General features: G+C 58.6%; 2 protein-coding genes across 2 annotated transcripts in view; both read left to right on the top strand.

Moving 5' to 3' along the window:
- MACF1 (microtubule actin crosslinking factor 1) overlaps positions 1–13,643 on the top strand; it is a 110,466-nt gene extending 96,823 nt beyond the window's left edge. The window contains exons 87-99 of the mRNA XM_082777530.1: positions 97–291; positions 1,036–1,164; positions 1,545–1,688; positions 1,844–2,032; positions 2,406–2,523; positions 3,083–3,246; positions 4,420–4,582; positions 4,727–4,881; positions 5,125–5,199; positions 8,156–8,273; positions 9,219–9,430; positions 11,802–11,925; positions 12,088–13,643. Of these exons, the coding sequence (XP_082633656.1) occupies positions 97–291; positions 1,036–1,164; positions 1,545–1,688; positions 1,844–2,032; positions 2,406–2,523; positions 3,083–3,246; positions 4,420–4,582; positions 4,727–4,881; positions 5,125–5,199; positions 8,156–8,273; positions 9,219–9,430; positions 11,802–11,925; positions 12,088–12,344 (2,043 nt within the window). The 3' untranslated portion in view covers positions 12,345–13,643. The remainder of the gene's footprint in view (positions 1–96; positions 292–1,035; positions 1,165–1,544; positions 1,689–1,843; positions 2,033–2,405; positions 2,524–3,082; positions 3,247–4,419; positions 4,583–4,726; positions 4,882–5,124; positions 5,200–8,155; positions 8,274–9,218; positions 9,431–11,801; positions 11,926–12,087) is intronic.
- Positions 13,644–14,543: 900 nt separating this feature from the next.
- On the top strand, positions 14,544–24,729 carry BMP8A (bone morphogenetic protein 8a; the record flags this gene model as incomplete). Its single annotated transcript, XM_082777593.1, has 7 exons — positions 14,544–14,964; positions 20,217–20,409; positions 20,818–20,966; positions 21,490–21,684; positions 22,265–22,344; positions 22,612–22,722; positions 24,035–24,729. 7 exons carry the CDS (start codon positions 14,544–14,546, stop codon positions 24,182–24,184), a joined length of 1,299 nt encoding a protein of 432 aa, XP_082633719.1. The 3' UTR covers positions 24,185–24,729.
- Between the last annotated feature and the right edge of the window lie 23 nt (positions 24,730–24,752).

Genomic DNA, 24,752 nt, shown 5'->3' with positions numbered 1-24,752 from the left:
GCAAAACCCATGCCAAAAACTATTCAAGATGTGGCCCCCAGTCTTACCCCACTCCCTGGGACTGACCCATTTGGCTTTGGCCCTCTCTTCCTTCAGGTCTTCCAGAAGGAGCTGGGGAAGCGCACGGGGACTGTCCAGGTGCTCAAGCGCTCCGGCCGGGAGCTCATCGAGAACAGCCGGGATGACACCACCTGGGTGAAAGTGCAGCTGCAAGAGCTGAGCAACCGCTGGGACACGGTGTGCAAGCTGTCTGTGTCGAAACAAACACGCCTGGAACAGGCCTTGAAGCAGGTGAGCAAAAGGCTACCAGTGGAAATGGGTTTGGAGAGCTTTGCCCGTGCCGTAGGGTTGTGTCCTGGGCTGCAACACAAACACCTCCCTTGGAGGAAATGTGTCGGGCGCCTCCCCCTGTGCCCAGGCAGAGGCAACCGATTTCCTGGCTAAGCAGGACACCCCAGTCCTGTAGCTGCTACCAGTGAGAACTGCAAAGCAGCACCAGTTCCTTACCTTTTCCTCAATGAAGAGCCGATAAAGGCTTGTTTGAAAAGGGAGGACGGAAAGATCTTGCTGATGTGTGCAGCAGGCAGGTGGGAAGAGGCTGCTGGTCAGAGGCTGTTCAGGCTTGGTTTTGCTGAAGTTCAGTGCAAGAAAAAGACATAGACTTGAGCTGAAAGAAAGGTCAGAAGGCTCTTACGTAGATTTTATGTCAAGTAGGCAATTTGCAGAATAAACTACCCAGGTGCCAAATTGGCCAGAGCGCATGTAGCTGGGCTGTTTTTAAAAAACACCGAGTTCTGTGGCACAGCTGGTGCCAAGGAGAGGGCCAGGAGCATGACCGCTGCTTCTGGGTTCAGGCCAGAGCTGCAGAGCCCTGTGCTGGTGCTGGGCAGGTCCAGGCCAACAGGCAGGTCCTTCTTCTCTTTTCTTTTTCTTGTTTTTAAGTCCCTTTCAGCCCCTTGTCTCTCCAGCTCCCAACTGTGACTTGGCTGGCACGTGTCCCGAGGAGGGCTGATGCATGTGCTTCTGTGTCCGCAGGCAGAGGAGTTCAGGACGGCCGTGCACATGCTGCTGGAGTGGCTCTCGGAGGCAGAGCAGTCTCTGCGCTTTCGGGGAGCGCTTCCTGACGATGCTGAGGCGCTGCAGTCCCTCATCGACGTTCACAAGGTGACAGGGAGCTCTGGGTCACAGCGTGGAGCTGCCCTCAGGGGCCAAGGGCAGGAGCCAGGAGCATGGGGCAGCTCTCTGCCTTCTCTTTTTAGACCTGAGCAAAATTTATGGGCAACAATACTGCAAAATAATCCGTTTGGGCCTTGCTTAAGTTCCTGTGGTTTGTGTTTCAAGGGATGAAGGGAAATTATAATGGCTTTATAAAAAATAAAAAAAAGACACCAGTTGGATAGGAAAATAATATGGGCTACTAATTTTGATGAGAAGTGTTCCCATGCAGAGCTTGCAGATGGGTGCAGGGTGGGGGCTGGCAGGGCTGGGTGGCCCCTGCCATGTGCCAGCCCCTCACACCTGGCCCGCGTGTGCCCCTCTCCCAGGAGTTCATGAAGAAAGTGGAGGAGAAGAGGGTGGACGTGAACGCAGCAGTGGGGATGGGAGAGGTCATCCTGGCCGCCTGCCACCCCGACTGCATCACCACCATCAAGCACTGGATCACCATCATCCGGGCCAGGTTCGAGGAGGTGAGTCCCCAGGGGCTCGTGTCCAGCCAGGGTGGTCAGCTCTGGGGCAGCGTGTCCCTGAGCTGCTGCCCGGTCCCAGAGCGTGCCCCCGTTCTTGCTTTTCATCCCCCTGGTTTCCCCTGCTGGGCTGATGGCCCTCTCGGCACCCCCAACAGGTTCTCACGTGGGCCAAGCAGCACCAGCAGAGGCTGGAGTCTGCGCTTTCAGAGCTGGTGGCGAACGCAGAGCTTCTGGAAGAGCTCCTGGCCTGGATCCAGTGGGCTGAGACCACCCTGATTCAGCGGGATCAGGAGGCGATGCCTCAAAACATCGACCAGGTCAAAGCCCTCATCACTGAGCACCAGGTAAGCCCTGTGCCGAAGCAAGCTTGCTTTTCTGTGCCATGGGGAGCACCGCAGGACCTTGGGAGAAGGCAAATGGGGTTTTATTCCTGCCGTGCTGTGGGGGAGGCACTGAATTCTGTTTAAGTCCCTATTAAAATAGCATCTTGCACATCCCAAGCTGTCGCTTAGGAGCAAAGCCAGCCCAGGGGATGAAATCAGGTGTTTGCAGATTGAAGTCAGAGCTGTGCAATTGCCTGACTGCGAGCCCACATCCCTCAACACACCGGTGTTCTCCGTGGGCTCAGCACGTCCAGGGAGAATCCAAAGCAACAGTGGCTGGAGGCCAAAACCATCTCGAAACCGCTCACATTTTGTTGCTTCTGTGTTTTGACAGTCCTTCATGGAGGAGATGACGCGGAAACAGCCGGATGTGGACCGGGTCACCAAGACCTACAAGAGGAAAGCCACCGAGCCCCCCCACGGGCCGTTCATCGACAAGTCCCGTAGCAACAGTACGTACCCCTGCAGGGGAACATGTGCTGTGGTGGGAGGAAGTGGAATACGTAGGAAACTAATTAGCTCTGATTATCAATTACCGAGGCATCCTGCACTGACAGCCACCAGGAAGGCAGTTAAGCTTGTCGGGAGGGGAGAATCCAGGTGGCGATGGCAAAACCGCCTCTGCCAGGGATGCTGAGCCTGCCCTCATCTCGGTTGTCTCAGCAGCGCTGGGAAGCGCACACTGTCACTTCTCTCTGGGTTCTTTCTGCACTTCTTTTGTGATTTATTATTTAATTGATTTGTTTTCTCTACATTGCTGCTGGAAGGCGGAGTTTGCAGTGAATCCCCTGGTGCCAGGGTGCGCTGGCAGGGTTTGGGGTGCAGGCTCCTGCCCCGTCCTGCCTGGGGACACGGCTCTAGCCTGCGCTGCCGTTCAGAGAGCAGCAGGGCTGGGGGAGCCTTTCTGTTCTAAATGCACACTGCATTGCATCGCTGCTTGTCCTCCACCACTCGGACTGCCTGAACTCATCAGTACAACCTCAAATAAAGCATTTTCTCCCTTTTTTCCAGGAAAATCTTTGAGCCAGGCTGCCCCCCCAGCCATGCCCATTATCTCCCAGTCGGAAACGAAGAACCCCCGCATTAACCAGCTCTCGGCCCGCTGGCAGCAGGTCTGGCTGCTGGCGCTGGAGCGGCAGCGGAAACTCAACGATGCCCTGGACCGGCTGGAGGAGGTAACGGCTGCGCTGCCCCGCCGGGGGGGGAGCGGTGCCTGGGCCCTGGCACCAGAGGTGCTAGAAATTAGTGCTGCCTCTTGAATGGCCTGGGCCTCGCAGACTGTTCTGCTGCCTTCCCGAAAATGCCAAAAAAAAAAAAAAAAGGAGCTGTTCTAAAGCATTATGGCTGGAAACAGCCGTCTTTAATTAACTGCACATTAATGAACTGCTTTGTGCTCCTGGAGTTGGTATCTGTCGAGGTAATGGCAGCCAGGCCTGCTTTATTCCTAGTAATTAGTTTAACTGATTAGTGCTACTGTATATATCTTTTCCAAACATCTAATGTAATTTTTGTTTTTATTTACGCTTAACAAAGCAGCTATGCCCAGAAGTGAGTGTTTTTGTTTTTCGTTGCTTTTTCTGTAGGTCAGTTCAGTTTATGTGTATTGATGTTTTTCCTTTGTTGCTTTTAACTCCAGGAATGTCTTTTTTTTTTAAAAAAAAAAAAAAAGCGTTCAGAATTGTTGCATTACCTTGCTGTAAGCTCTCTCAAGTTGGTGGGGTTGTGGGAGCCCTTTTGGGGGGTTCAAAAGGGGTGTTAGTTTAAGAGGAGGATGAGAGGCTTGTCCCAGCCTGGTGCTGTGGGTGTTGCTGGATGTTCCCCAGCCGCTGTCTTTCCTGGGAGACGAACAAGAAAGCTTTCTGTGCTGCTTACAGGAAAGGGAGAGGGGAAATGGGGACAGAGAGAGGGGAAACAAGCACCCACAAGGGTGATGGCCGTGGGTGTTCCTCCCACGAGGCAGAGTGGGGGCATTGGCAGGCGAGGTGCAGGAGAGGAGATGCCCCAGAGGAGTGCGGCGAGGCGGGTGTGTGTGCGTCTGTGTGCACGTAGCTAGCTCTGCGTCTGTGTCCGTACACAGCCGTGGGGGATGCTTCATCCCGTGTCGGTGCTGACGTGACGCCCGGTCCGCGTGGTGCTGTGGGCTGCGCTGTATGTCGTGCTGTTCTGGGGGGTCCGTCCGAGCAGCCCCTCGTGAGCGGGGCTCCCCCGGCTCAGCCCTCCCGGAGCTCGGGCACTGGGCGTTAGCAGGGACCCGGGCACGGTCCCCGGGAGGCTGGTGCAGGGGGTGCTGTGGAGCTGGGTGCCTTTCCTCTGGGGATTTCCCGCACTGACTCTCGGTTTCCTTCCAGTTGAAGGAGTTTGCAAACTTCGACTTCGATGTCTGGCGGAAGAAGTACATGCGCTGGATGAACCACAAGAAGTCCCGCGTCATGGACTTCTTCCGGCGCATTGACAAAGACCAGGATGGGAAAATCACCCGGCAGGAGTTCATCGATGGCATCCTGGCCTCTAGTAAGTCCCCATCCGCCTGAAAGGGGCTCAGAAAACGGCCACCTCATGGTGACGAGAGGCTGCTGCTGCCCGAGGACCAAGCTGCAGACCGTGCTCTGAGGGGTGAGGTCTGCGCACCGGTTTCTCATTTCTTCCTCCTTCCAGAATTCCCCACCACGAAGCTGGAGATGACCGCGGTGGCCGACATCTTTGACCGTGACGGCGACGGCTACATCGATTACTACGAGTTTGTGGCTGCTCTCCATCCGAACAAGGATGCCTACCGCCCAACCACCGATGCGGACAAAATCGAAGATGAGGTGAAGCACCTGGCGGGGCGGGCGCTGTGGTTTGGGGTGGTTCGGGCTGCAGGCTGGCAGGGGGGAAACAAAGGGAAGAAAGAGCTGTGCTGGTGCTGAGCCAAAATAATTCATCCATGTATCGCCGGTACCTACTGTGCGTTTGAAGGAAAGGCTGCTTAGGTTTGTATTTTATCCAAGCAATGCCTTGTGTCGGGGAGTCTCAGACCCTGGCCCCTTACCTTTCTTTTTTGTCGGCGGCAGGTCACCCGGCAAGTGGCCCAGTGCAAGTGTGCCAAGAGGTTTCAAGTGGAGCAGATCGGCGAGAACAAATACCGGGTAAGGCAGAGGGCTCTGAACACTGCCCCAGCAGCACCAGTGCCCCCCAGGGAGGTCACCCATGGGCTGCCTGCAGCCCCCGGGGTGCCCAGCATGGGGGGGAGCCCTGGCCCCGGCCCCAGGGACCCCCGGGGACCTCACCCCGTGGCACACCACGTCCCAGGGAGGCGACGGTGCCTCAGCCCCGTTTGCCCAGCGCTGTGCCCGGCCCCAGGGCGTGCCCCACGCCGGGAGCTGCAGGAGAGCATAAAAGTGGCACTGTTCTGGGGCGGGCAGCATGAAGTGCTGCATTCACTGCCGCCGCCGGCTGCCCTTGAAGTTCTCCTCGTGGATGAGTGTACCTTACGCCCGTGTTTTTCTTAGCTCGCTCCTGAAGAAGGAGAATAATTTCCTTAAAGAATCTCTTTGTAACGGGCTCGGTGTTTACGTTTCAAATTATTCACCGAGGTAAACTTCTGAAGCAAGCTGGCAGCAAACCCGCCTGGTTTCCTGCGCGTTGTTTTCAGGACTCGTGGCTCGGCACGGAGAGGCTGAGCCGAGCGCTCCGGGCGCGTTGCTGCCGGCTGAGCTGCGGCTGCTGCCCGAGAACCAAGCAGCAGAACCCCCAGATTTCTAACTCCCCGCAGTTAACAGTTTTCGTGATTATTGCACTGTTAATCCCATAAAATGTTTTTCTTGTTTTTTTTTCTTTTCTTTCCTCTCGCTCTTGACTTCCCTTCCCCCCTCCCCAACCCTTATCCCTCCACAACTTCTCTCCTCCATAGTTCTTCCTCGGCAATCAGGTACAGTTTGCCTTGCAATGCTCTCACCTCTTCATAACAATCGTAGCTTGTGTGTCGTACTGCGCTCTGTCCTTTGTTGCTGTGGGAGGATGTGACCTGTAACGTGCTGCCTTAGAGAGCTTGTTAGCTGCTCGCAGAGCCTGGTACAGGGGCGTGCGCAAGCTGGGATCGCCAACCAAAAAAAAATTAAAGGCTGCATCATGCAGAAAAAAGGGAAAAGTTCAATTGGAAGAATCAGAAAGGGAGAGTTTTCTCTCTCCTGGGCTCCTTTCTTGGCTACCCTGGGGATGTTTGTGGCAACCTCCAGAGGTGCTGAGCCACGGCCCCCTGCAGCAGGCAGTGCTGCTGGGCAGATTTCTGCCTCCCTCAGGACATGGGGGTAGAACACGCACGAGGGCTGTACCAGGCTCTGGATGGGTTTGGATCACAATCACCATGGAATGAGAACGCCAGGTCCACATGTTTAATCCCATAGGTAATGATAACTAAACCTCCATCCCTGCTGCACCCGCTGAGTAACTCCTAAGGGGAGCAAGGCTCGCACAAACCACGCGTGTCCCCCTGGTGTGACCGTGGTTAGCGGGGCCATGTGTCAAAGTGCCGGCTGCTGCGGTGCTCAGAGCTCTTCTTTTAACAGGACTGGAGCAGCACATGTCCTTAGGATGTGCCCACTGGCCCCACACGGGTGTATTTTTCACATGGACTGAAGGTGCCCTACCAAAAACATGCCCCAAAAGAACTAAGCTTGGATTTCCGTAGTGAACGGAACCAAGAGAGCTCTGGCTTTGTTTTAGACAGCGATTTTAGAAAAATTCTCAATGGCAATTGAAAAATAATCTAGATGTGGCAGTGGAAATGAGAACTGACACATCCCTGGTGCAGAGGAGCTGTGCTCCTCGGCTGTCTGGAGATCTGTCTGCCCTGGAACATCACTGCCCGGCGGGCTGGTGTCCGCCCCGCTGACCGAGCTCTGGATGCAGTGCCCGAAGCACGCTGAGCCCTCAGAGTGAGGCAGCTCCATCCCGGCACAGCTGCAGCACCTCTCACAGCTGCACTGGGGTGAGCAGGTTTTGGGAGGACACCAAACTGGGGACAGACCCCCCTCCGGCATCCCTGGGTGGCCGGGAACCTGCTCCCTCCTTTCCCCCACCTGCAGTACCCCGTCTCGATGTGGCTTGCATTGTGTTTTCATTTTGTCTCTTGTTTTTTGTATTGCTGTCCACACAGGGAAAATGTTACTGCTTTTTTTTTTTTTTTTTTTCCTTTTTTTTTAATCATTCTGAAGGTGGTCTTGGTTCCTAAGAGTGGTTCCCCAACCTCCTTGTTGGAGCAGGGGCTTTGCAGGGATGGGTGTAGGGTGTAGGGCGGCTGCTCCCCCGCAGTGCAGGAGGCAACCAGGAGCCTGGGCTTGGCTCTCCGGGAGGCTCAGGGAGCTTTGGGAAACAGCCGCCTGCTTCTGATCCGGGGTGCACTTGTTTGAAATTGCAGGTGTTTCAAATCACTAATGTACATCGCAATCACTAATCAACATTTCTGCGGGATTCCTGCCTGGATTCCCATCACCGCACTCACTGAAACATCCTCACGGGGCGATCTCCGCAGCGGGAGCTTTGTGGCTGGTTGGGGTCAGGTCTGAGGCTCAGCGAAATCCCTGGGCTTCAGACTTGATCCGAGGTTTCTTGCTCAGCGGTGACACAGCACTGCCTGCCTTGCTGTTTCACCAGCCCTCAGTGATCCGTATCGGCCGTCTCTTTTCCAAGCAGACTGCACCAGGAGCGTCAGGGCATTGACAGCCTCTCTGTCTTTGATAACAAGAAGGAACCCTACAATTCTGGCTGTGAAAATCCATCCAATGGCCAAATTCCCAATTCTCATTTGCTGCTCTAAAAAATTCTGTCTTTTGTTTTAAAACTAAAGGATTTCGATAGCTGCATGATATTAATACCAAGCAGCAGAAAAACTGTAAATTGGTGCCAGCGAGGCATTTGATCCATAAAGGCATATCTGGGGAAATGGTGGAAGCATTCAATAGACCGATAACAGCATTTGGGACCCCAGAATTTCCAGTAGCGTAGTGGCAGGCATGGTCCCGCCTTGCCCTGGTGCAGCCCGCGGCGGGGAGGAGCTGTGCTTCCCTCGTGGCCCTGCCTGAGCTCTGGTTTTTGGCTCCGCAGTTCGGCGATTCCCAGCAGCTGCGGCTGGTCCGCATCCTGCGGAGCACGGTCATGGTCCGCGTTGGAGGAGGATGGATGGCCCTGGATGAGTTCCTGGTGAAGAACGATCCTTGCAGAGGTAAGGCTCTGGGTTTTAGCAGATGTTGCCTTCTCTCCCAGTCACGGCAGTCTGAGGACTTTCCCTCTGTGGCCTTTGGGGGCCAGGCAGCACCAGGCACTGCGGGGAGCGGGTCGGGGTGTCCAGGAACGGGCAGCAACTGGAGAGAGTGGATCCGAAGCAAACCACAAAACTGCAACTGTGAGGCACGTTGGGTGGGGGAAAAGTACTGGAGAGAAAGATGAGCAAGGGTTGTGGCCAGGAATGAAGTGCATCAAGGTGCAAGGCAGGAATCTGAAATTCTCTCCCGTCAGCAATGCTGCCTTCGGTGCCTCGTAGGCTGAGAGGCTTTGCAAGAGGATCCCCAGCACGTTTCGTGGGAGGGGAGGCGGGATGAGCAGAAGTGCTGTGGCAAAGCAGAGAGCAGCCATCTGTGAAAGGGGGCCAGGGACCCTCCTTTCTGCCCCCTTTTCCAGCAGGAAAGGAGCATTGAGCAGCTCTTACTGCAGCTCACTGCACGTGGTGGAGGTCGGGTCTGTTCTCCATATGCTCCTATCTCACCGGGGTCTCTGAGATGTTGATTGCCTCAGATGTGTCGTCTTCAGGCTGATGCTCACCCACTGCTTGCTTCTGTTATCGAATGGCTGTTGCTGAAAGCAGCATGATTTACAGTCTGCTGCTTGCTCGGTGTAACCTTTAGGATTTCACTCGTGCAGCTCTGCTCCTTTGGCCTCTGTTAACGCTTTGCAGCAGATGTTTCAGAGCGCTGACATCGAGGTTATTCCCATCCCTGGGTTATCTCAGCGTGGTGCTTCTGTTCTGTGATTGCTTCTTTGGCTTTCTGGTCTGTAAGGCATTGCCTCTCAAATTGCTACCGTCCCCTATCACCCAAAATACATGAAGAGCCTCAGTAACGATGTCGGGTCCGTGCAAACCTCAGCTCTCCTCTCCTGTTTCCCCTTCCAGCGCGAGGACGGACCAACCTTGAACTTCGGGAGAAATTCATCTTGCCAGAAGGGGCCTCCCAGGGAATGACCCCGTTCCGGTCGCGGGGCCGGAGATCAAAGCCATCCTCCCGGGCTGCCTCCCCAACTCGGTCCAGTTCCAGTGCCAGCCAGAGCAACCACAGCTGCGCCTCCATGCCATCATCTCCTGCAACCCCAGCCAGCGGAGCCAAGGTAGGGTTTTGGGCGTGAAGCCTTTCCCTTTGGTCCTTTAGGAGCCGGTGGCCCCCAGACCCGTCCCGGTGAGGTGAGATGCTGTAGGAGGTGCGAGGAGGAGGAAGGCTGGGGCCTCATCAGTCGTCATGGCCTCTGTTGGAAGATGTTTGTGGTGGGGTCTGCAGGAACAGCCCCGCTGGCTGTGCGGGGCGGGCAGGGTGGGATGGCTCAGGACGGTTTCCACCTCGTTCCCCTACACCACGTCTGAGCAGAGCTCCTGTGGGCGGGCGATCGCAGCTGCTGCAGCCCCGAGTCGGGCCAGTGCGCAGTGAGCAGCGACTGCCCGGCCTCTGCTGTCCCATCACACCATTTGCCATGCATGGTTTAATTTCCTCATTTGTTCGTTTGTTTTTTCATTTTTGAATTTATGTATTTCCCGTTTGGTTCTCTCGTTTCATTTTAGTGCTGTTCTCCCCTCATTCCAGATACTTTTCTGTTCCATTTTTTTTTTCACTCACTCCCGCCTCTCCCCCCTCTCTGGATTTTCCATTTCACAGACTCCACATCACTTCTCTCGATGTTATGACAAACCCTGGTTGATAAACAGTAAAGCGGGCACCCCTCTGAGGGGATTCGATTATTCCGACTTCCAGCTCTCGAGCTCCGAGGTAGAGTATGGTCTCGTAGCCCCGAGGACCTGGCGGCAGGCTGGAGTGCGGCTCACAGAGAAGTCCTGCTTCCTTGCCTGCCTAACGCTTTCCTTTTGGTAGAGCAGCGCTTTTAGCACCGCTGTCGCGAGGCCTGTTAGCGTTTTTCATGGGTTTCTAACTCGGATTAAGCAAAGTGCCAACCTTAGAGTGAAGCACAGCGTGCAGACGGCTTGTGATGCACATTTACCTCTTGTCAAACCAAAAGATTAACATTTATCACGTTGTGCTTTTAAAAAAGAGAATATTTCCAAGCTTTAACAGCCTTTCAGCACTCAAAATAGGCCACGATTGGCATTCAAAAACTGAAATTCAGCAGCCGAGTTGAGACTTGAAAATCAGCTACAGCGCATGCACAGTAACCGCTGCCTTCGTGCCACCGAGCGCTCGTGTTATCGCGTGGTGTGTCCGGCAGTAACACAGGCTGGCTGCACTTGGATGCTCCAAGGAGGATGAATTCGGGCCGACACTTCAATCTGCCGAACGTCCCAGCCTCCTTGCTGACTTTTCTGACCCTGTGAATATGAAATACTTGGGTAGATTTTAGTGATTCGCTGATGGCAATGGCAAAATAACTTGATCTTGCTTGAAAGTGCTTTCAAACGGAAAAGGCGTTCTTCTAGATCCGCAGAAGGTCAGGAGGACTTTCTGAACTGCCCTAAACCGCCTGCTTGCTGCTGTAACTTGTTTCTGAAATAGGATCAAGGATGAGAATCGAGATCTCTGATGATGGGAACGGTCCCTTCCAATCACGTGTCAATGGATTGTAATTCCCACTGAGACCGAAGGAGAGCCCGCTGCTCGGCTCCCCTTCTGCATCCCTCTCCCCCATCGTGGCTCCAGTTTCATGAGATGTTAAGATTTTTAAGCTTCCCCAAAATCACAGAGTCGCAGGGAGCTGAGGGGAACCTCTCCAGCTGCTGCCTTAAGCTCCTCGAGAGCCGCCCTGCAGCACCACAGCACACCGGCGGGGAGGTTGGGGTGACAGGGGCAAGGTTTGGGGCACACCATGGGCTCGTGCTTCCCTGCAGCACCCTCACACTGCCCCAAAACCGAGCTTTGGTTCACGATAGAAACTGGAGCCTTGTTCCAGACAGATGCGGGCACCTCTCCCTCCCTGTACCCCCCTCCAAGCCCCCGCTTTGTTCTGCAGCGCGGGAGCAAAGCTGCGCTCTGCTGCTCCCCATCTGCAACATCTTAAAGGTCACGGAAAGCCCGTTTCATACACGTGGCACAGGACACGACCGAAGCCTCATGACCGAAGCTGATCCACAGCCTCCCGCGTGTCCGTTTATCGCTGGTGCCTCGCTGTCCAGCTGTGCCCGTGCCCTGGGAGCCAGCGCAGCGTGCTGAGCTGCCCGCATATTTTGCACGATGTCCCTCTCCCTTTGGGAGGTGACCCTGGTGACCCTGCTGTCCTCCAGCTGGGCAGCAGCTTTGCTTTTGTTTCAGCCCGCAGTGCCCAAACTGCCGCTGCCGTCCTTGTTTTCAGGATCCGGCCGCTTTTTGTCTTCCTTTTTCCAAGCGCTGCTGAAACGCCAGCTTGAGTTCTCCGTGACCATTAAGATGGATGTTTCATAAACGCCCCGGTCCTTTTACTGACCTGTGAGGTGACCTCGGCCGGGTACAGCTGGTGGCCGCAGTGCCCTCTCAGCGATGCTTCCCGTGTGCTTCCTCCGCAGGTGACCCCGGCGGCGGGCAGCAAGCTGAAGCGCCCCACCTTCCACTCCAGCCGGACCTCGCTGGCGGGGGACACCAGCAACAGCTCCTCGCCAGCCTCCACGGGTGCCAAAACCAGCCGGGCAGGTAAGCTGAGGGCTGGGGCTGTTCCTGCTTAATTTGGGAGAGCAAATACCAAATACGCAGGGAGCTGGCAGAGCCTGCAGCAAGGGGGGGCACTGATGCGTGCCGGGGCGGTGCTGCCGTTCTGCGTGCCGGTGCTCACGGGGCTTTGGGCTCCCCCCGCAGATCCCAAAAAGACAGCCAGTCGTCCCACCAGCCGTGCCGGGAGCCGTGCGGGCAGCCGGGCCAGCAGCCGGCGGGGAAGCGACGCCTCCGATTTCGACCTGCTGGAAACGCAGTCGGCGTGCTCGGACACTTCGGAGAGCAGTGTAGCCGGCGGGCAAGGCAGCTCGCGGCGAGGCATGGCGAAACCCTCCAAAATCCCAACCATGTCCAAGAAAACAACCACTGCCACCCCAAAAACTCCAGGTCCCAAGAGATAATACTGTACCCAAGCCCTCCTGAAAGAAAGAAAACCCAACCTGTGTCCAATTTTTAACCCTACTACGTACATTGGATGTATATTTATTCTAAATGGGAGAAACTATATTGTTAAAAGTGTAAAAGAAAGTTGTGTTATGGAAGCTGCCTTATTTGTTTTTTTCCTTTTTTGTAAGTTACTATTTTCATGTGAATATTTATGTAGATAAAAATTGCCTCTTGGTGACCCCTGTTCAGAGAGGGGCCTGGAAAACTGAGATGTGGGAAGGAAAAAAAAAAAAAAAAAAAAAAGAAAAAAAAAAAGGAAGCAAAAAAGGTCAAGATGTGAAAGTGTAAAGAAAAACTAAACTATAAATAGGATTTCTGCGCGGTGCAGGGTGTGAACCTGCTTTATCTTTTAGGATTGTTTCCTAAATGCATCTTTATAAACTTAACTTGCTGTCTCAGCAAGGTAAATTATATTTAAAAACAAAGACCTGAATCCTACAGTGTTCAAGGAACTCTCTTTTGTAAATCACAGATACCTCAAGCAGAGAAACATGAGGTGAGGGGATTTGGGGCTTATGTTTCCATTTTTTTAAAGCTATGTGATTTTACCTGAAGAAAGCAGAGTTTGACAATAAAATTTGCACACACTACAGCTAAGGTCATTATAACTGCTGTCTTTAAAATACTGTCCCGGCAACTTCGTTTTTAAAGAACAAAAAATGCTGATGGGTTTGGGGAGGGGGTTCACGATAACGCTGTCCAGAAGAGAGCACGCTGGTAAGATTGCAGGTTTGGATCACAGACACATCCCTTAGCGGTGGTGGGTCCCGCGGGTTAGAGGATTCTTCTGGATTGATGGCCTAAGAGACGACCACCTTGTTCCTTACAGGATTGCTATTTATCTGCATCTCTTTTCCTATTTATTATTTAACTGGTCATTCCACTTCCAACCAGGCTGAGATTGATGTGACCTCTGCTCCTAGAAGAAATCTGGACTTACACGCACAGTTGCTTGTCCTTGAAATGAGTCTCACCAGCACACTCGCTACAAGTCCTGTCTGGCTTTTGTACGCTACTTTTTCTTTGTAATAAAATCGAACTGACCAAGTGACCAGGAGATGGGCGGAGGGAGAGGGCTCAGCGGAGCCCCTGTATTTATTAAATATTGTTCCTCCGGCTCTGACCGTGTTGCTGTGTGATTCTCTCAATTGGTTTAAATTGAGGCAAATCTGAAGCTCTACCAATGAATTGTTTAAAAACCAGACACATTTTTGTATTAAAATTGCTTGCGGTAATAAACAATCTTGCCTCCTACTTTATTCCAGAGTCTCAGTGTTTGAGTCTGGGCGAGGGAGCTGTCCCGCACGCCACCGTGCCTCCACCTCGCAGCAGCCGCAGGGCGCCTGCACGCAGCTTCCCTTGCAGAGCGGTGCAGGGACCGGCTTCACTGCCAGCCCCTGAACTGGGGGGGCTCTGGGGGCTGTGCCAGGCGTGTGGGTGCCTGCGGGTGAGGTGGGTGGATGCCCACCGCCTGCTGGAGTGGGCGTTTGCCGGCGGGATCGCCTGGTGGGGTGTGCGCTGGTGGGGCTGGGTGCCGGGGAGGTGGGTGCCCAGCGAGGTCAGCACCCAGGAGAGGGCACGGGGTGGGTGCCAGGCACGGCGGCAAGAGAGGTCGGTCCCCGCAGGGGTGGGAGCACAGGGTGAGGGGTGCAGTGTCCATGGGGTTGGGTGCCCGTGGGCTTGTGTGGCTGGGGGTGGGTGCCTGTAGGGGTGGGTGCCCATAGTTTTGGGTTTCTGGGGGTAGCTGCCCATGGGTTTAGGTGTCGGGTTGGGTTTCCGTGGGCTTGGGCACCCATGGGAGGATGGTGCCTGTGGGTTTGGGTGTCTGGGGGTCGCTGCCCATGGGCTTGGGTGTCTGGGGGTGGGTGCCCGTGGCTTTGGGCACCCGCAGCGCTGAGCATCCCAGGGCCGGGTGCCCGTGGGGGCGGCTGCCCAGCGGCGCGCCCTTTGCCCCGGGGGCGGCCGGGCGGGGAGCACCGGGGCCGGGGCGGTGCCGCCGGCGAGCCCGTCCCTTTCCCTCGCCCCGCCGGGGCGGACCGGGGCCGGGACCGGGGCCGGGGCCGCGCGGGGGCCGCTCCGCTCCGCACCGCACCGCACCGGGGCGGCGGCGGGGGCGGGGGGTGGGGGGGGCGGCCCGGGGCGGCGGCGGTGCCATGGGGCCGGGGCGCGGGGCGGCGGCGGGCCGGGGGCCTCTGGGCGCCCTGGCGCTGCTCTGGGCGGCGGCGGTGCTGTGCCAGCTGGGCAGCGGCAGCGTCCTCCGCCGCCGCCTCCACGCCGCCGGCTTCCTCCAGCGGCGGCTGAGCGGCGGCGAGCGGCGGGACGTGCAGCGGGAGATCCTGGCCGTGCTCGGGCTGCCCGGGCGGCCGCGCCCGCGGGCCCCCGCCGCCGCCCGCGCCCCCGCCGCCGCCGCTCCGCTTTTCATGCTCGACCTGTACCACGCCGTGGCCGGCGAGGAGGAGGCGGAGGAGGAGGAGGCGGTGTCGCGGCCGGTGCTCACCGGGCTCAGCACCCAGAGCCCCCCGCCCGGCAGCGTGGTCAGCCGCGCCGACACCGTGGTCAGCCTCGTCAACATGGGTGAGCGCGGCCCCGGGGGGCGCGGAGGGACCGGGGCGCACGGGCAGGACGGCGGAGGAGGGGAGCGCACGGGCGGGAGCCGAGACGGGAGGAGCGGGGCGCACGGAGGCACCGGGGCGCACCGAGGCGCACCGAGGCACCGGAGCGCACGGAGGGACCGGAGGGTACTGAGGGACCGGGGCGCACCGGGGAGTACCGAGGGACCGGGGCGCACTGGGGCGCACGGGAGCAGCCGGGCTGCTTGGGGCGCACCAGGCGCGGACACCGTTGCCGGTCGCAGCGCCGGGGGTCCCGGGGAGCGGCGCACTGCGGGACGCGCGGCACTCGCTGGGCGCACCGGGGCGGACCGGGCAGAGCCCCCCCGGCCCGGCACGGAGCGGGGCTGCGGCGGCCGCGTTACCGGGAGCGGAGCCGGGAGCGGAGCCCAGCGCCTTGCAGCGGGTGCCCGGCTCGGCCGTCGGGGCGGGCGGCGGCACCGAGCCGTTTGCGCCGACGGCCGCGAGCATCCGTCGCTCCCGGGGCGCTCTCCCGGTGCCTCCCTGCTCACAAAGCCCGTTCCGCACACAGCTCGGTCCCGTAGCGGCGGGAGGGGGCTGCGAGGGACCCGGTGGCCACGGGCTGGGGGCGTGCGGGGCTCACTCGGTCCCTGTTGTGGACGGCCCGGAGTTGGGGGGGGGAGTCCGAGATTTCCCCAAGCGGCAGCCACCTCCTGAGCCTCCCCCGGCCCCCCCAGCACGCTCCCCACCATAACGAAGCTGCGAACCGACGGGGCGGGCTCGAGGGAGCGGCGTCGCCCACCTCGGCCCCCCCATTGAGTGGGTGCACACGGAGCGGGACGTGAGGGGGGCAGCAGCAAAGGGGACGCAGTGGGACACCGAATCCCGGCTCAGAATAAAATCCTCAAGGTTGCTAATTACTGCTGGAATCCCGTCAGGCTGGTTACGGAGCAGTGCCGGGCTCCAGCACCGTCCCATTGCCAGACAGCTGCGAGTGGCAGGGAGAGCAGAGCCGTTTCCAGCCGGCACCCCCGGGGCCGTGAGCACTGGGACAACTGGGGTCCCACTGGGGCATCCAGCGGGATGCCCAAACCCAGGCTTTCAGGCTTCTTCCCTGCCTCTGCTCTTTGCTTTAAGGGGTGTCCATGTGGGCATGTGCCCCTCTCCAGGCATCCCTGGACAAGCACGAGGCTTTTGGGGGGCATCTGTGCCACGGCTGGGGGTAGGGGGTGTCTGCAGGCACAGAGCTCTGACCTGACCTGGGAGCTGCAGACGTGGCCAGGGCTCGGGGGTGGCTTTAAGGAGCACGGCCGGATTCGGCTGCTGCACCGTGGTTTGCAAGTGGCAGCAATGGGAAGGAGAGCACCTCCTTGCCATGGCACAAAGGACCAGATGGGGCTGTCCTCCCCTGCACCCCTCCAGGCCCCTCAGGAGAAGGTACGGGTGAGCGAACAAGGACCACAGAGGCATCGCCCAAGTCCTTGCCATCCTTTCCAGCATCTCCTCTGCTGTGTTTGGCTGTGAAGAAGCCAGAGAGCCCCGTGGGGCAGCCCCGGTGCTTTGGGCACTCAGCACCCAGCTTCCTCTACAGCACTCCAGGGCAGGGCGCTCAGCACATCAGGGGCGGCCAGGAGGTGGATGCAGGGGCCTCAGATCCCAGCTCCCCTCAACATGAGCACCAAAAAGTGCTTTAAAATGAACAGGTTTGGCTACAGGCACAGCCGGTGGGTGCCTGGGAGGAGCGGTGCTGGCCCAGGGGTGCCCACGCCGCTCCCCTTCCTGGTGCTCCTGGAGCAGCAGGGAGAGCTGGGGCGCAGAGTTTCAGCCTTCAATTTGAATGGCTTTGAATTCTGCGGCTTCATGAGTCCCTTCATGTTAATTAAATAATACATTATTTTTTTTGTGGGAGAAGGCTAACTTTAATTTGCATGCATAATTTTTTGCACAATTATCCTGATGGGACATGCAAATGGGGTAAGTCAGCGCTCCATTAGGCACCTGGACCGCTCTGCTCCCGCCCGCCGAGCCCTGTGTGAGCCGGGCATGTGCGCGGCTCCCAACGGCACGCCTTGGGAGGGGGACACGCCAAATTCCCTGTCCCAGTTTGGCCAGGCAGTGCCTGTGCCTGCTGGCCAGGGCAGGACACACAGCTGGGGGCTCAAGCCCCTCCAGGCCACGCTGCGTGGGGCAATGGGTGGCGGTGGCACCTTGGCCACCTTCGGTTGGGTTTGGTGGCCACGGGTCCACTCGTCCCAGCCCAGCTTTGGGAGTTGTCCCGGCCCCAGGCTGGGCCATCATGGGCTGAGATTGCAGCAGTGGGATGTGCCCCCGTGCATGATGCTGGTGCTCTGTATGCACCCACGGTGCGTGTTTTAAAGGGGGAGATCTGCAAATAAACCCCCTGGGGTCCACCTTTGGCACTGAACTCCTCTGACTGCTTACAGCTGCGGGAAGTGGTGGGGGTGTAGGCGGGGGCCGAGGCAGCCCCCCAGGCACATGCAGCAGGGCGAGGGGTGCCCTTTGCAGAGCCCTTGTCCCACGGCTCTTCGGAAGACGGAGGTGTTCACGGGCTGGAGCAGGAGCCCAGCTGCATTTGCAGTGCTTGGGAGAGCTCCTAAATCTCTCCCTGCTTAGGAAAGCCTCTGGAGGTTATTTTTTTCCTGCTTGCAAGTGAAGGACAGCATCTTCCTTGCATCTCCTTTAAAATTATTTTAAGATTCAGCGTACTTGATGTGGTTGAATATCCTGGCATTTCCTTTTAATTTAGTGTCTGAAATGATCATGGGGACCATTCAGAGCAGCCAGGACTAGTAATTACGACTGATGCGCAGTTTATAGAAACACCGCGCACACAGAAGGTTTGCAGGGAAGAAGTGCAGCTAAAAATAAGGTGGGGAGCGAGGAAAAGGCGTCCCCATCGCCCCGCGCCTGCCAGCCAGGAGGGGAGCGGGGGCGCAGGGCTGGGCACGCAGCGGGGCTCAGCACGGCAGGAGCTGGACAGCCCTGCTGCCATTTTATGTGGGTTTATTTGCTTTTCCTATTATTTAAGGGCTGGGGGGGGTGCACAAGGCATGGCCGTGACGTTCATGGCTGGGGAAAGACGCAGCAGCCCCGAGGGGTGAGACGGTGACGGCAGAAGGAGGGGGCACGGAGAGCAGGAGCTTGGGCTGGGTTTTTTTAGCGTCCCATCCGCAATCCGGATAATCCGCCCACAGGTAATTGCGGGGTGGCGGCGCGGCTGAGCCACCCTGGAATCAATAGCCGGGTGCCCAGGCTGAGGGGGGGCCCCGTGCCCATGCCCCCCCACCAGCAGCAGCCATCCTGCCTGGGCAAAGGGCACCGGGTGCTTTCGGGACATGGCGCCTGCTCCCCCATGCACAATTCATCACTTTGCACACGTTTATAGCTTTGCCCAAGACAGCAATATTAAACCTCACCGATCATCACACCATGCTGCTGTTTGCTCATTGTCCCATCCCCATCGCCCTCACCCTGCTGCTCTATGCCCCTGTCAGCACAAGGGAGGACAAATTTTGGCCCTGCCCTTCCGAGGCTGTGCTCCAGCAGCCGGTGAAGGGGGCACGAAGCCGGGCTTTGCCTGCCCCATCCCCGCTGCAGAGCAGACGCCTCGCCTGGGGCTGCGTCCTTGTGGCACGGCCGCAGAGAGCACCTCGGTCCTGTCTGAGAACTGCCACTGCCCTTCCCTGGCTGCGTGGTCATAAATCAGGTGGGGCGAATTTAAATGATGCCGGTAAAGCCTCTAATTGCAGCTGCTGAGTGTGTTTGAAGACCTCAGGGTGGGCTTTATGAGCCCCCGCTGCATCGCTCATTGCTCCCTGCGAGAAGGGAGCTGGGTTTGGGAGGGCTCTGCCCGTACCTGGCTACAGACACTGCTGCCACGCGTTGTGATGGTCTGGGAGAACACAAGGGGAATGCAGTTCAGTTCTCCAGGTTCCCTGAGGATGTCACCAACACGGAGAAACCCAGCCCTGGTGCTTTGCTGTGGCTGTGGGCAGCCGGTGAGGTACCTGGGTGACCCAAAGTGCCCGAGGGCACCAACCTGGGGCTGGTGGCCCCACGGGGCCTCACTCCAGGTGCTCACCAGCTGCAGGGGGGGAGATGACAGGGACTGCTCAGTTTTTTCATGGGGTTCGAAGGGTTTTACAGAAGCAACGAGGCAGCAAATGCTTCAGCAGGACCTCTTGCAGCTGGGGCACACTCAGCTGCCCGCGGTGGCTCGGTGCAAGGAACGGAACCGCACAAAAGGCACCAGCTCACGGGGGCTCGGCCAGCTGGGGGCCGGCACCCTCAGCCCCAGGGCGGCTTCCAGAGCCCACCCAGGGCAGCGGGGAGACCCTGGGCACTGCGATGGGCTCAGGGGTCCTCGGTGTCCCTGGGGTGCGTGGGCCAGACCCGGCTCCCGGTGCATCCCCGCGGCACCTCCCGCGCAGCTGGCGGCCGGCGGCAGCAGGAAGCGCTCTCCGCATCCGCCCCGGGCCGCCTGGCCCCGTGCTTTTTTTAAAACATAGCTTGTGGTGAGCCCAGTAGCTGGAGGGAATGTGGTGTCCTGTTTTGTTTTCAAAGCAGAAATGGAGAAAAAAAAAAAAAAAGACGGAAAGGTCTGTGGATGCATAATTAAAATCTGAGCATTCGGTTTGAAGAGAGGCACTGAGATGCCCCCACGTATAGAGGGGGGGTCAGCTTTGTGGTGTAGTACGTTTGGGATGTTCCCCCCCCGGAATTGGTTAAAATTTGCATTTAAACATGTCCGTTTAATTATTTATTTGTGTGTTTGTTTGGTATAAGTGAGCACCAGCTCAGATTTGTTACAGTTCTCTTACGCCTGAAGCAGGAGGAGCTTTAATCACTTTAATTACGTTCAGTCATGGCAGTCTGGAACATTTTTAAAGAACAATTTGAAGAAAATAATTACATATTAGTGAAACTGTGTGGGGATGCCTTACCGTAAAGGAACACAGTGTGTTTGTTCTTTACGGACATAAAAAAAAATACCAGTTTTTTTTTTTTTTCCCAAAAAGCACCAGATTTCTGCAGAAAGGAGACACTCGGTAGAAAGTGAGGATTTATTTTTGCAGAGCAGTTGTGTGGTCAGTCAGAGAGGTGGGATCCTGCAGCAGAGCTCAGTGGGGCAGGGCACGGGGTCAGCGGGATTTGTCCCTGAACTGGGGGGACGTGGGGCTGCTGGGACCCGAGGGCTGCGGGCTCTGGGGGCTCCCTGACCCCTCTGCTCTGCAGTCGAGCAGGACCGGGACACCTCCTCCCCGAAGCCGTACTGGAAGGAGTTCAGGTTCGACCTGACGCAGGTGCCCACGGGCGAGTCGGTGACGGCCGCCGAGTTTCGCATCTACAAGGCGCGGGGTGCCACCCGCCACGCCAACAGCACCCTGCACATCAGCATCTACGAGATCGCAGCCGAGCACTCCAACAGGTGCGGGACAGGGACGGGGACAGGGACAAGGATAGGGATGGGATGGGGACGGGGATGGGGACAGGGATGGGGCCCCCAGCCAGTGCCGGCTCTGGCACTTGCCTTTCCCAGCGCCGTGGCAGTGCCAAGGGCAGCAGCCGTCCCATCCCACAGCCGTCTGTTCCCACGGCGTCCCCGGGCAGTGACACACCCGGCGTTTCGGCCGGGCGGGGAGGGCGCCTCGCTTTTCCCAGGGCAGCTGCCAGGGTGTCACCGGCACACACGGCACGGCCGCGGGCACTGTCCTGACCCTGCAGCGCCGGGATCTGCACGGGCACGGACAGCGGGGAGTCATTTCTGTGACCGGCCGTGGGCTGACGTTGCCTTCGGGTGCTATTACTCACGGGCTTCTTTCTCCCCATTTCCCAGGGAGTCCGACTTGTTCCTGCTGGACACCCAGGACCTGCGCGCGGGGACCGAGGGCTGGCTGGTCTTCGATGTCACGGCCGCCAGCAACCACTGGTTGGTGGATCGGAAATACAACCTGGGCCTGCGGCTCTACGTGGAGACAGATGATGGTAAGCTCAGCTGCAGCGTTTGGGGCTGAATCCCCAGGAACAGCAGGCCCCGTTAGTGAGGGGTGGGTGGCAGCAGGGCTCGGCTCTGCAGTTGTGATCCCAGCTGCGATGGAGAGCCGGGGGCATGGAGCTGGGTGGCACTGCGGCTCCTGGTGTGGGCTGGGGGGCTCTGGGGGGCTCCCTCCCTGGAGGGGTTCTCGTGAGGCTGTGGGTTAACCCTCCTGGCACCGCTCCTGCAGAAAGCTGTGGGTGTGATGCTGAGGGCGCAAGGCAGTGCAGGATCAGTGCCACAGCCCCATCCCGCTGCGGTGGTGACAGGGAAAACCTCTCGCTTGGCTCTCGCTTGGCTTTTCTCCCAAGAGCCTGAATCGCTGTTCAGGACCTTGGCGTGGCAGTGGCCGTGCAGGATGAGGCCCCACCACCCCCATGCCATGCACCAGGGCTGCAGAAACCGCAGCGCCCCGCTGCAGAGCTCCCCCTGCACTGCGCCTCCCTGCAACCTGCTCCTGCTCCGTCCCTGCAGGGCTCAGCGTCGACCCGGGCTCGGCCGGGCTGCTGGGGCGCCGGGGGCCCCGCTCCAAGCAGCCCTTCATGGTGACATTTTTCCGGGCGAGCAGCAGCCCCGTGCGAGTCACACGGGCAGCCAGGGCGCCCAGGAGGAGGCAGCCCAAGAAGACGAACGACCTCCCACACCCCAACAAGCTGCCGGGGATCTTTGGTAAGAGCAGGGGGGGCAGCCCCCAGCATGGAGGGTAGGAGGGGACCTGGCCAAAAGCACGAGGCTCTGCTCTTGCTGCCGTGAAGGGCTCTTCTCTTTGCACCTTGCCCTTTCCAAAATCCCTCTGACAGCTCAGAGGCACAGCCCTGGGGGGAGCACAGCGAGCAGTAGGGCCATTGGCAGATGGGGGGCACAGTGGGTCCGGGAGGGCACCCTTGGGGCAGCCTGCTTTTGTGGGGCTTTCTGGATGATGGTTTTTTTCATCATTGCCCTCATTTTGGAGCTGCCCCAGGAAGGCATCACAGCCCTGGGGAGCCGCTGGGGCAGGAGGGGAGCCCCAGCGTTTGGGGCACTTGGGAACACCCCAGAGCTGTGAGCGGCACCAATTGACGCCTCCCCAGGCTGCATCCTCTCATCCCAGTGGTGGAGCAAAACCTCCAGCCTGCTCTGAAGCTCTCTCTCTCCTTTGTAACAAGGAGGCTCCCTCGGAGCGACCCCAGCCACCCGGGCTATGCAGCCCCAGAGTTTGGTGGGGCCGGGGGGCACCAAGCACTGACACTGCCTGCCCTCTTCCCTGCAGATGACGTCCACGCCGCGGACAGGCGCCAGGTCTGCCGGCGGCACGAGCTCTACGTCAGCTTCCAGGACTTGGGCTGGCTGGTACGGACCCGCTCCCCCCGGGAAGAGCCATGGCCCCCCACCCGGCCCTCATGGTGATGGGCAGCGGTGGGAGCAGCGCAGCCGTGTGCCGGGACCTTATGGCAAACGACCTGGCACAGCCTGAACCCCACAGTGACCCTGAACAACTCTTCATGTGGTCCTAAAATCAAAATAAGCCCGGGGAGGTGGCACGGGGGGGGGTGCAGGTGCTGGAGGAAGGGGCTCAGCAAGCCCCCGGTGCCCCAGCACGAACCCTTTTCCTTGCAGGACTGGGTGATCGCCCCGCAGGGGTACTCAGCCTACTACTGCGAGGGGGAGTGCGCCTTCCCGCTGGACTCCTGCATGAATGCCACCAACCACGCCATCCTGCAGTCCCTGGTCAGTGCCGGGGCTGGGTGCTGGGGGGGGGGCAGCTCCCAGCAAAGCGTCTGGGGGCGTGCACGGAGCTCAGAGCAGGAGGGCTCTGCAGGGTCGGCTTGGAGGCAGGACAGGGAGGGTTGGGCAGTGCTGGCATCTCCACTGCCCCGTTTTCTGCCTGGCACGCTCCCACCCATGGGAAGCAGCGAGGATGGGGCACAAGCAGGCGATTTCCCTGGGGTTAGCACCCCCTGGCAGCTAGGGGGGATGCCCCAGGGGGGCACCCGGTCCCGGACACCAGGAAGGGGCAGCGTCGTGCCCGGGCACCCTCCTTGTGCGCAGGCTGCAGCCGAGGCCCCGTGGCGTGAGGCTGCGGCACAGAGCCCAAGCGCTGGGCTCAGCATATTCCGAACAGGAAAGCTTTAATGCCCCATTTTCCCAAATCCACCCCGCAACGCAACCCGTGCTTTAATTTCTGGAATTTCCTGACCTGTGAGTGTTTGATTTCCCAATGGCAGAGTCACGCCGACTCTGGTGCTCGCAGTTAATTACAGGGAGTGCCGAGTCCTCGGCCGAGCCTTTGAAGGTGTCTCCTGGCGGGGTTCATTTTTTTTTTTTTTTTTGCATGAACGAAGCTGCCAGAGCCCCCCCGCCAGCTGCGGGCACCCACCCCTCACCTCCCAGCCCCGGGTTCTTCCCGAAACGGAGCCGCTCGGGCGGACGTGAATCACCTGGCGCCCGGGGCCAGCCCTTCTGGGAAGCGCTGGGGACCAGGGCGAGCGCGCCGGGAGCCATGCCAGCCCGGCCAGCGCTGCAAATAGCAGGGTTTGACAGCAAAACACCGGACTTCCGAGCTGGGAGAGCTCAGCTGGCCCCGCAGTAAATGACTCGCACATGTGGGGCGAGGCCGGGGGGGCTGCGAGCGCTCGGCAGCCCGCGAACCTCCCGGCACAGCGCGAGCATGGCACGGGGTGCCCCAGGCTCCTGAGGGGTTCCTGGGCTCCGTGTCTCGGTGCAGTGCAGAATTCGGGGGTGATGCTGAGCCCCAAAGGGGGGGCAGCCCTATTGCAAGCCCTTGTGCTGCCCCGAGGGGCTGCTTGCCTAGCTGAGTGTGAGAAGAGGCCAGGAATCCCAAATTAATGAAGGGGCTGCCCAGCCCGCGCGGTGCCACGAGCCCCGATCCAATATAAACTGCAGCAAGGACTGCCAAGGGCTTAGAATAAATATGTTTACGAAGCACTAGGAATAATCCCCCCATTCACCCGGGCTTTTCACAGGTAAGAGCCAGGGCTCTTTGAAGCCTGACCCGCGCTCGGGGCTCCTCTCCCCCCAGGTCCACCTGATGAAGCCCGAGGCCGTGCCCAAGGCGTGCTGCGCGCCCACCAAGCTCAGCGCCACCTCGGTCCTCTACTACGACAGCAACAACAACGTGATCCTCAAGAAGCACCGCAACATGGTGGTGAAGTCCTGCGGCTGCCACTGACCCGGCCCCGACACCTCCTGCGTGTGCGGGGGGCTTGCTCCACGTGCAGGGCTTGCTCCCGGGGCTGGATCGCAGCAGAGCCCATCGGTAACGATACTGATACCCCACCACCTCCCTCCCCTCCCTTCCCCTTCCCGGACGTGGATGTAAATAATATAAAACTTTTATTCTCTTACCACACTTAATGAGAGCCATCCCTTCCATACATGCATATATAGAAGTATATATATATAGGAGAGAAAGAGGATTTGTGGCTGGTGACGTGTCTGGCCCTGGCGGATGTGTTTTCCTCGGGCGCTGCAGCCTCCGGTGCTGGTGGGGGCAGATTGGGCTGGGGGGGCGAGGGCAGGGGAGGCAGCTCTGTGCCTGTGCACATTCAGCTAACCCAGCTCTAACCAGCGCCTCCACGTCCCTAAACGAAAACAGCGTCAGCCAACCCAGTAGCTGGCTGACTAACCCGCTCCTGTTTACTTAAAGTTCACAAAACTCAGCCAACGGGGGAAAAAAAAATCCATATTGAGCTACGACACTGTTATAAAATAAACGCCTAGTCTGGAAAATAAACACG

The sequence above is a fragment of the Aythya marila genome, assembly GCF_965140915.1.
Source record: "Aythya marila genome assembly, chromosome: 22".
In the NCBI taxonomy this organism is placed as follows: domain Eukaryota; kingdom Metazoa; phylum Chordata; class Aves; order Anseriformes; family Anatidae; genus Aythya; species Aythya marila.
Note: the sequence above shows the minus strand (reverse complement) of the source record. Positions and strands in the feature narration are given on the sequence as shown.